This window comes from Neodiprion virginianus, chromosome 4, assembly GCF_021901495.1.
Source record: "Neodiprion virginianus isolate iyNeoVirg1 chromosome 4, iyNeoVirg1.1, whole genome shotgun sequence".
Lineage (NCBI taxonomy): Eukaryota > Metazoa > Arthropoda > Insecta > Hymenoptera > Diprionidae > Neodiprion > Neodiprion virginianus.
Window position 1 is genome coordinate 2,892,758 of NC_060880.1, and position 10,825 is coordinate 2,903,582.

General features: G+C 39.3%; 4 protein-coding genes across 5 annotated transcripts; 2 read left to right on the forward strand and 2 right to left on the reverse strand.

Annotated features, from left to right (window-relative positions):
- The first annotated feature begins 32 nt into the window (after positions 1 to 32).
- On the forward strand, positions 33 to 2,637 carry LOC124302078 (WD repeat-containing protein 37). Its single transcript, XM_046757859.1, has 5 exons — positions 33 to 672; positions 771 to 896; positions 985 to 1,741; positions 1,861 to 2,107; positions 2,252 to 2,637. The coding sequence occupies exons 1-5, from the start codon at positions 396 to 398 to the stop codon at positions 2,372 to 2,374; spliced, it is 1,530 nt and encodes a 509-aa protein (XP_046613815.1). The 5' UTR covers positions 33 to 395; the 3' UTR covers positions 2,375 to 2,637.
- LOC124302088 (protein ARV1) lies at positions 2,206 to 6,078 on the reverse strand. Of its 2 annotated transcripts, none has more exons than XM_046757872.1 (4): positions 5,748 to 6,078; positions 3,319 to 3,454; positions 2,702 to 3,221; positions 2,206 to 2,542 (listed from the first exon to the last, which is right to left on the reverse strand). In XM_046757872.1, exons 2-4 carry the CDS (start codon positions 3,400 to 3,402, stop codon positions 2,394 to 2,396), a joined length of 753 nt encoding a protein of 250 aa, XP_046613828.1. In that variant the 5' UTR covers positions 3,403 to 3,454; positions 5,748 to 6,078; the 3' UTR covers positions 2,206 to 2,393. The 2 variants fall into 2 exon arrangements, with proteins under 2 accessions (XP_046613828.1, XP_046613830.1); XM_046757874.1 differs by lacking the exon at positions 5,748 to 6,078 and adding an exon at positions 3,555 to 3,662.
- Positions 3,931 to 5,580, forward strand: LOC124302082 (aldo-keto reductase family 1 member A1). Its single transcript, XM_046757865.1, has 4 exons — positions 3,931 to 4,154; positions 4,357 to 4,524; positions 4,655 to 5,008; positions 5,079 to 5,580. Exons 1-4 carry the CDS (start codon positions 4,083 to 4,085, stop codon positions 5,451 to 5,453), a joined length of 969 nt encoding a protein of 322 aa, XP_046613821.1. The 5' UTR covers positions 3,931 to 4,082; the 3' UTR covers positions 5,454 to 5,580.
- Positions 6,079 to 6,326: 248 nt separating the features above from the next.
- On the reverse strand, positions 6,327 to 9,708 carry LOC124302074 (RNA-binding protein 34-like). Its single transcript, XM_046757856.1, has 4 exons — positions 9,556 to 9,708; positions 7,446 to 9,014; positions 7,016 to 7,335; positions 6,327 to 6,845 (listed from the first exon to the last, which is right to left on the reverse strand). Exons 2-4 carry the CDS (start codon positions 8,950 to 8,952, stop codon positions 6,630 to 6,632), a joined length of 2,043 nt encoding a protein of 680 aa, XP_046613812.1. The 5' UTR covers positions 8,953 to 9,014; positions 9,556 to 9,708; the 3' UTR covers positions 6,327 to 6,629.
- Positions 9,709 to 10,825: the final 1,117 nt, after the last annotated feature.

Sequence of the window (10,825 nt, forward strand, 5' to 3'; positions counted from 1 at the left end):
GTCAATGAGCTTCCCCCTGACATGTTAGCTGTGGGCTAGTCTACAAATGCTTTGCGCAGTGTCGCGAAATTTTCATAGATTTATTCGTGAAACAATGTGACGTTGTGCTAAAATGGTGAAAATCAACAACGACGAAGGGAGTTGGAATTTGTGATAACTTCTCATCCAGCTTCAATCACTTCGCGAGCTTTGCGTAACTTGATCTCCTTCTCTTCACTAATTTTCGGATGGATTTTTGACATTCAAACTCAACCACTGTACAACTACAACTAGTACGATTTTTATTGAAAACAAAAAAAAAATTCTAGTTATTTAATTATGAAATGACCATTCCTGCATTTGTAAATGTGACTTACTGATAGTGAGATTAAATAGTTTACACCCGCGAGTGAAATATGCCCAGCGATCCATCTACCGCATCGGGAGGGAAGTCCAGTGGTAAAACGAAGAGAATTTCAATTCCTCGTGTACAAAGTAGCACAGATACAGAACTGCAATCTCAGCAGAGTCAAGCCGGCTCAACTCCTCTGCAGCCAACAGCCCTGCATTATGTCAGCTTTCGTTCCGATCCTGATGATGGAGGTGTCCCGCAGTTTTTACGCTCGAGATTACACGAGGCGTTTCAGCAAATAGAAAAAGAGTTCGAGATGTTATACACAGAAAATGTTGGCCGTAAGTAGATCTTGATCTATTCCGGTTACGCGACACTGATTACAGCACTGCGGATTGTTGTGAAAAAAGTACTTATATCATTAAATTTGAAATTTCAGTTCAAGAGAAGGTAGATGCATTAAATGAAAGATTAGAAAGAGAATGTTATGGTTCCGGAGAGCGCAGTTTACCTCCTGGGGATCTAACGGATTATCCGGACACAAAAAATCTTTCCAAACAAAAATGTAAGCATCCCATTAAGATTGAAAAAAAATATTGCGGCCTGTTAATCACTCGACTTAGTATATGTTAACATCACGGTATGCGTTGCAGCGATGGGTGGTGGCTCTGCCCAGAAGGTGAAGACTTCGCACAAGCTGAAGGCTCAAACCAGCAAGATTGTTTCCAGCTTTAAGAATCCCACCATGTCTTGTACCATGCAGAGGGAATACGTGGGGCACAGAGACGGGATCTGGGAAGTAACGGTGGGACGATTAGGTCAGCCAATAATAGCAACAGCTTCCACGGATCATACGGCTCGTGTCTGGGCCATCGACAGTGGTCGTTGTCTCTTGCAATATACAGGTCATAACGGATCGGTTAACTCCGTTAGATTTCATCCGAGCAGAGACCTGGCATTAACTGCAAGTGGAGATTGCTCTGCACATGTTTGGCAAGCTGCGGTAAATTGGGACCAAGCAAAAAAGCTGCCCTCTTCGGAGGAAATTGCAGGCATGGTTTCAGACAGGACGACAACAGGCGTTGGGTCTATAGATGAACAGGAAGAACTGCCCACTCTGAGGACACCTGTCAGGGAACTATTGGGTCACTCAGGTGTTGTCATAGCCGCAGATTGGCTACCAGGGGCAGAGCAGCTAGTCACAGCATCTTGGGATAGAACTGCTAACCTGTATGATACGGAAACAGGCGAAGTCATTCATACTCTGTGTGGGCATGACCAGGAGCTGACTCATGTTTCAACCCATCATGTTCATAGGCTGTGCGTTACGTCCAGCAAAGACAGCACTTTTCGACTATGGGACTTCAGGGAACCAATACATTCAGTGTCGGTCTTCCAGGGGCATACGGAGTACGTTTTTTATACATCAATTTCAATTTCTGGTTGCTCATTTCTGGAATATACTTAATTATATACTTTGTTTCCTTTTTGATGAACTTTCATTATTTTTGTTGGATATTTTCCCACAGAACAGTAACATCTGCAGTATTTACCAGAGAAGATAAGATAGTATCAAGCTCGGACGACCGGAGTGTTAAGGTCTGGGAGCTGCGTAATATTCGTAGCCCATTAGCAACAATCCGCGCAGACAGTGCTGCTAATAGATTGGCCGTTTCGAGCAGTGGTGTAGTAGCTATACCGCATGACAACAGACAGATCAGACTCTTTGACCTCAGTGGGCAAAGGCTGGCCAGGCTTCCAAGAACGAGCAGACAGGTATATGGCGATGAAATATTTCATAATACGTACATATCATATTACGTCACTTGTCAATTTTCCAATGGAGGTTTCTTATGGTTAATAATTGGTATAGATCGTTGGGTTGCACTGTCTTTTAATCGGTGTCATTTATTTCACTAGGGTCACAGGCGAATGGTTTGTTCCGTTGCTTGGGCAGAGGATGGAGGTATCTGCAATTTATTTTCGTGTGGTTTTGACAGGCTGGTATTGGGCTGGAGCATACTTCCAGTTAAAGACGTTTAGTAAGGATTTTAGCTCACGTTTATTGGACCATGGCATTTATCGCCGTAGAGTTGGCAGTATTGGTAAAAGCTCGATGTATCCATGTAATATTGGCAGTAACATATCCGTACGCTAGTATCCCACCAGCCAGCCCAACCAATGATCCGCTTCTCCCACTTTCGCAAACCACTGCAATAAGTCTCTAATTATTTTATTGTATCATATTATTATGTGATGTTATCAATCATATCCTGTAGTGAATAAAGAACTAAATACCTCAAGAAGAAGAACACTTGCAACGTGTTTTTGATAACACATAATAATGAAACGTATTTTCTCTCAAATCACCTGAATAAGCCGTTAGGAGACATAGTACAGTGTATCCATGTATCAGAGCATAGTGAGGATCTGGAGAAATGTGTCCCCAGACCATATCGAGCAATCCAATTAGTTTCGCGCAACCCCCCACAGTCAAAGCCTTTCCTAAATCAAGAGCACTATATTTGATAGGTCTGTTCCCTGAAATTAACCACCGTAATTCAGTAACGCCGATTACTGCGCAGAAAAATGCACCAAGTGAGAGTGTTGTATGTAACAACAATATATAAAAGCTTCTTTCTCCTTCATATGCATCCTTGTCATCTCTGTGCAGTGGCAAAACAGTTGCTAATGGCTCCTTAGAGCCGCCCGAAGACCAGATTCTAAATGACTCTCCAAGGACGAGGAAAACTATTAGTTTCCAATAGGACTTGAAACCACTATTATACAGTAAATGTCTGTATGCGGACTTGTTCAATAAAACTAGGTCAATCAGAACAATTACTGGATCATACTCTATGTATTTATCTGCTATACTGCCACATTTCTCCTGAAATAAGAAATGATTGAACAATTGGATATCAGATAATTAATTAGACATCATTAGGTAGTTTTCCAATGGGAAAAAGGAAGATGAAAACACTTACACATTTTGAAACCTTCAGGACACTTGGACTGTACCTTCGATACAATTCATCCACTTCTGCCCCACATTTTATGCAAGTATACATACCGGAATCATGAAAAATTTAAACGCCGATCTACATACACATGCAGGTCTGCCTGTAATGATATACGACAAATATCTTATAATTGCTTACTTGAAAGACCTTCAAATGGTTAATAAGTGTATATGAATTGTGATAAGAATTAATGTACACACAAGTAAAACACGTTCCCTCGATCATGCTAAGAGATCATGCTATTAGAATCTGTATCTGACCAACGACATAAACGCATTTGATATAACGTTTTTTTTTTAAGAGATAGGCGTCACAGTTTCTGGAGTTAATTACTAAATTTGCCAGGGCATAGATCGCTTTGAGCGTAATCTGTCGTAACACATCTTTTGGCTGCCTTAGAGACTGATGGATAGTTTGTTCATGTAACATTTTCATGACCCTGAACTCAGCTACACATTTCTGATGTGCATAACAATGATCATTAGAAATATCCTTGCCGGATGAGTGAACACCAGAAGAAGAATGTGGATAGGTGAAAGTTGGTTCTAGGAGTAATATCGAGGCCCTCAAGGCCCTCAGATAAAAAAAATCCGTTATGTGCGGCCATTTTGAATGGTAGTAATGGTGGGGAACTTGAAAAATATTTCTCTACTGCCTCGAGGACCACAGATAACTGTACATCAATTAGTCCCAAATATACGATCGAGCAAGTAACACGTTACACAGCCATGGCCTCTAAGATGACCTTAACATTGCCAACTGGGCAAGTTATGCCAGCTTTGGGATTTGGAACTTGGCAAGTATGTATAGTAGCTCCCATAAATTATTTATGTGTTAGATCTTGTATAATATCTACCTACATAAATGTGAATAATTACAAGCGTCACATGTTATACATTTTGAGTCGATTATGATTGGATACAGCAAAGAAGGACTGCACATACAAAGAATATTTATTTTATTTAGCACGGATTTTGAATAAAATTTTGAATAATCGTACAGGCGACAGATGCTGAGCTAGAGGCTGCACTAAATACAGCTTTGGAAGCAGGCTATAGGCACATAGATACAGCACCAGTATATGAAAATGAACATGTAATTGGTAAGGTACTTCACAAGTGGCTTAGCTCTGGAAAACTGAAGAGGGAAGAACTGTTTGTTGTATCCAAGGTAAAAACAACTATTATTTACATGTAAATAGAAATTGTACACAGAGTTGTATCAACAAGAAACCAAAATCTCGACCTTGTGTTCTGTAATCAAAAACTTGTACCGTAAGCCAATGTTTAAACACTTAAAGGTTCCCCCGGTCGGAAATCGACCTTCAGGAGTAGAGAAATGGATTAAAAGATCTCTGAAAGATTTGCAATTGGACTACTTGGATCTTTACTTGATACACACACCGTTTAGTATGGAGGAAGTAAACGAAGATTTACATCCAGTAGACAAGAATGGCGAAATTAAACTTGACAAAAGCACAGATCATTTGAAAATATGGTTAGAAATGGAGAAACAAGTTGAGGCTGGTCGCGCAAAAGCAATCGGTCTTTCAAATTTCAATATAAAGCAGATAACGAAAGTAATGTCAGCATCAAAATTACCAATCTCTAACTTGCAGATAGAACTGCATGTTTACTTCCAACAAAAAGAATTGGTAAGATTCTAGTTGAAACTAATGCTCGAGGGTACCTGCATTGAACTATATATCATAATTATTTTCGTAGGTTGATTTCTGCAAAAAAAATGGAATCACAGTGACGGCATATTCCCCGCTGGGATCGAAAGGATTGGTCAAACTAATGGGCAAGGTAGATTCTCTGCCTGATCTGTTATCGAACCCGGTAGTTGTAAAAATAGGGGAACGAAGAAAAAAGACACCGGCTCAGATTTTGCTTAGATACACACTTCAGAGAGGAATAGCTGCTATTCCAAAGAGTACCAACCCAGACAGGCTCAGAAAAAATATTGATTTATTTGATTGGGCACTTGCGCCTGAAGATATGAACGAACTAAACGCATTGGATCAGGGAGCATCGGCCCGGGTTTGCGACTTCGGGTTTTTTAAGGGTATTGAAAAACACCCAGAGTTTCCATTTTAAACATGTAAAGCTCATTTAAGGGCTATAACACATCTATGCACTTTAAATTGTAGGTTTATTCACGTATGAATATTGAATTCATTGTGATGGTAAAGGATATTGAAATAAAACACTAAATTTGTCAAAAGCTTGACTTGTCTTTTAAGTATAAATACTTTCGCGGGATAAAACATGTGTACAAAATTACACACGTATTCAATTAAGAGGTTATATTATTTTTGTGTGTACGAAGAATATTTTAGAATTTCTTGGGTTCATTGTCAGACACTGGAATTTAGAATAAGATGATACTACCTTAGTTGTTTTCTGTGAGGATAACTCTTAGATCAAGGCTTGTAGGCATTTACTATTTGTGGATGCTTGAACACAATTAAGGCTGCTGTAAATAGGGCACTACACCGGGCATAAGATTTCTAACCTAACTTAACTTTGCAGCAATTAATGATTGTCTCGAATAAGATTTCACCTATCAATGGAAGATAATTATGTTCGCGTGATCGTTATACAGCATGCGAATTCGTACAAAACAATTGAATAATTTATCGCGTATTACAATTGTAACATTTGTGCACGTCGCGACTTTTCAGCACGGCACGGTTCAACATCGGTATTATGGTATGATCGGTATTACCTCTCGAAATTTCAAGATGGCATTCTCACAAAAGATTAGGTCGATATGTTACGTCGCAGGATCGATTCGAGCACTATTCAAAATCGCGAAGATTCTCATCAATCGATTCCTCTAAAAAAATTATATGGTGCAACCTGGTGCACCAAATAATTGATTCTAGCACTTTTCAGGATCGAGAAAATTTTGGACAATCGGATATTTGCGTTGACAAGGAAGAAAAAAAGTTACAGATTCAAAATCAGTACAAGGAGCATGTTACATTATTGTTATTAAAAAAATGGTTGTTACAGAATGTGAAAGCACACTTTCTCGTCAGCACATTATATATACAGTTTACGTGTCACACTCACACATACAAAATTACACAAGGACATTAATAACACAGGATGCACCGTAATCACTGAGTAAACAATGTTTTCGAAATTGATGCACACGCTAATTACATTATGTGTGCAATTCTTATATATTGTAACATGGAGGCGTGAAAGTAAAAATAAACTGAATTAAAATGATGAAATTCCTGTCTATATCTAATCGGTGGAAACTTATTTCGGCTTAGCAGCGAATTTAGCTGCTATTTGTTTTTTTTTTTTGTCAAACTTGTTGAATTTTTGTTTTTTTTTCTTATCAGCTTTCTGCCCTTGAAAACCACCACCCGATTTGCTGCCTGGCTGCTCACTCCCTTTTTGCCTCTGTTGTTCACCTTGTGAACGCTTCTGTTTTGCCTCTTTCCTCTGTTGAGCATTCTGACTATTGTGCGTCTACAGCAAAAATACATGATTTAGCAACATTACAGATTGTATACTATGGTCAACATACGTATATTGTTATGACAATAAACAATACGAGTGGATGTTAATTGACACAATTTCATGATGAATAGAACATGAAATATTCGCATTAATGACTGTCTGATATATAGAATACTCACAGCTACTGCAATTGGGTCAGAGTTGCCTTTGTGCCTTTTTGGTGCACTACCTTGATTCTGTTTGGAATGAGACCTTTTCTGACTTAACGGTCCCTGTTTCTTGTCAGACGAAGATTTATCTGTGCATACATTCACCCTAATGACTCGATTGACAAGAGTAGTGCCATTAAGCTTGAGTGCTAGGGCGACTGAGTCAGCATTTTCGAAATTGATGTATCCAAAGCCCTTGCCTATTTTGGTTTTCTTATCTCTGACAATTCGTACAGATACAATTTTACCACAATCCGCAAAGTGGGACCAAATAGAGTTGTCATCAATTTCTACAATAAAAAATATGATATTGAAATGAATAAAATGAGTTACAAAAAAAATAAAGTGACAGTAAATCTCTTCATATATTCTATGCATTTTTTGTTTAAATTATACTCACTGAAAGGCAAATTGCCCAGGAAGACAGCCTTTTTTTGGTCAGGTTTAGGACCGTTGCCTCCAACCAAATCAACCCTCAAGAAGTATTCATTAAACTTGTGTCCATTCATTGAAAGAGCTTTCTTTGCTGCATCATCAGCATGGTATCTGATGTATGCATGCAACGAGGATACAACTGGATGGAGTTGGTCTCTTTTAATAACAGATAGCTTCTTTGAGGTTTTACTATCCTTTCCAATGCCTCCTCTTATTCTGATTACCTCAATAGTTCCAAACTTTTTGAACAGTTTTATCAACTGTTCTTTTACCACATCTTTGGGAAGGTTTCCGACGTATATCGACCGTTTATTTCTGGCATCAACTTCTTGTGGCGTGAGTTCTTTACCCGAGTCATCTGCAGATTTACCATCTGCCAAATCTTCATCGTCGTCATCTTCCTCCTCATCATCATTTTCAGAATCATTTTCTAGCATGGAAAGCTTAGAAGTTTCCGTGTCGTCTTCAGCATCATCGCTATCCTCATCTTCTTCATCATCATCGCTGTCCTCTTCTTCATCCTCGTCATCGTCCTCCTCAGCTACTACTTTCTGTTTTTTGATTGGTGAAGTATGATCTTCATCCTCCTCTTCATCGCTAATATCCTCGTCGTCATCCTCCTCCTCGTCATTATCAGTGAAATCTTCGTCGTCATCATCATCAGCTAGGCTTTGTCCCAACAAGGCTTTCAATCCAGGTCCAGAATCACTGACGGAATCATCTGTATCACCTTCACTACTAGAGTCTTCCTCTTCTTCCTCTTCCGCATCGTCGCTTTGCTCAACGCTTGGCTTAAGTCCCTTAAACTGTTTGACTCCTTTGTTGACAACCTCCTCCTCCTCTTCTTCTTCTTCCTCTTCCTCCTCCTCCTCCTCCTCGTCCTCCTTCTCCTCCCCTTTTTCCTCATCACCATTGTCGTCAAAATCCGAATCATCATCATCCGAATCTTCAGCTAGACTGTTGCCCAATATATCGATGATGCCAACATCTTCATTAGATACTTCATCCCCCTCGGAGTTACTGTCAGCCTCCTCATCACTAACATCCTCGTTTACTTCAACACCTTCGTTGATATCCTCATAATAAGTATCAGAGTCTTCCTCCTCATCTGAGCCATACACAACACTTTTCCATTGATATCTAGGAAATTTCCGAGCCGGCGATTTTCCCACAGGAATTTTTTTCTTATTCCCAGGTGAAGCCTGATCGTTATTCGGAGTATTAGGCTTACTGTTACCTTTGGGCTTAGGGGTGTTTAATGGTGTGTTCACCTTTCCTTTCGGTGTGTTGTTCTCTGTGTTTTGATTGCCTTTGCCTTTGGTTGTGCCGTTTATCAAAGCGACCTTGCCAGTTGGTGTTTTCTTAAATTTTGGCGTCTTGTTCTTACCAATAGATGTGTTTTTCACCCCTTTCAAATCATCCTTTGGTGTTGAGGCCTGACTTTTCGGCGTCATCGACTTTGCCTTAGTCATTGTAAGTCTATTCTTTTGGCTCAAAAATTGCAACACAATCGATAATTCCTTCTGGGATTTCACTGCGAACATTAACATAAATGGGAATCAATTTAAGTAAAAAAATTAAACAGTTTTAATCCTATTGTAATAATATTTTGACGATGGACATATTTATGGACGCTCAAAGTGTATGAATGCCTTTCCTGAAACGCAGTTTGAACTCGATTAATTAAATTGACGGGAATTAGACTGGTAAAATTTCCCGGGAAATGGAAAGAAATACATAAAAATGGTGGTGCCACGAATCACCTTAACGGCCGGCGTTATCGATTTCGAGTATCAAAATGACTGAAAATATTGTCTCAAAGTTCGTATTCGATGAAAGAAGAAATGGATCTGTGTCTCATTGATCGTTGAACGATTTTTTTACGCGGATCTCGCATTAAAGAAACCCGGTACTATAGATTTGCGGCTTGATTAACCTCTCACGTGTGGCGGACGAGAGATATTCTGTACATTATGGAAATAAACATTTTTAACTAAATTAAATATAGACTTTGAAAGAACTGATGCCCGACTGTGAGGGAAATACCTGAATTGCAATGTTTAGTCAGTACTCACCTTTCGATCTTCGGCTAAAATTTAAACTGATTACTCAAACAACGCTAATCTTTCAACCTTCTCGTAGCCTGGCGGTAACAGGAATCTCAACCTTCACCATTACCTCTTGCACGACTTTGACCGGAAAATGCGATGTATTCGACGCTCGTAGTTTGCGCAGATGACTGCCGCGTCTCCGTGGTATGGTAAAAAAAAAAACTGAAGTGTCCTGGATCACCGTCGGTGTTAGTTCCACATCAGTAGCGTCGGTAATGGCAGTGCCCTGCATTAATTGTAAACCTAGGCCAGTGACTGAAAAATACAGGGATAGTCATTCTTATGGATTTTGGTGTGTAAAACGGCACTTCACAGAGATAATGGTCTTAATTCGTCGTTAACATTCTCTATTTAGCGTAATTACGCTGACAGAAGCGTTGACTGAAGAATATAAAGACAGTTGCCCTAATGGGCTTTCGTGTGACAACCGAAAATCGTCGTGCGCTTACGCCCCCTGAGATGTTCCAACGGTAGAGTTGACAACTTATTGCAGAACATAAGAGAGTTACCGATTTCGACACGATGCTGGCTGCATTCACCTTCCGAGCAACACAGTCTTCGCAACGGTAAGCCCAAGCCAGTACGTATCCTCTGTGTACTTACCGACTTGTCGGTGATACAAGAAATTAATAATGAGAACAAACTTCTTCCAAAATTCGTAGCAAAACAGTGATTTAATTGAAGTATATTTACCCGAGATAAGAATGTATACATAGATTATAAATAATGATAGATCAGATGCAATAATGATGCGGAGACCAAAAAGTATATTTGTATATGCGGTCCATGTACGATATTGATATTATATGATGCATTTAGGACTAATACGTGATGTATACTGTAAATTTTATAATTTTCCAGGAGACAAACTAGATTATCTACAATAATACGGCTATAATATGAAAAGAGAAGAATTATTCATTTCGAAATGGGATTCTATTCGACACGCGCTCGATGTATTCCATAACATTAGTATTCATAATTATTCCAACAACTTTTCATTTGCTCTCTTGATCTTGAATTTTCGAAGGCATGGAATCGAAACGCTGATTTAGCTAGGCGCAAGTGAAGTATCTACGTTGAGTAATTTTGATCGAGATGAAATGGATGCTCGGTATCTGAGAGAGTATTTAACGCAGTGTAGTGATTTAAAGATCTAATAAGGTGATAGGGAGAGAAACAACGAAGCTTCATGAAACTTCAAGTGTATTTGAATACACATTTGAAAGGTACG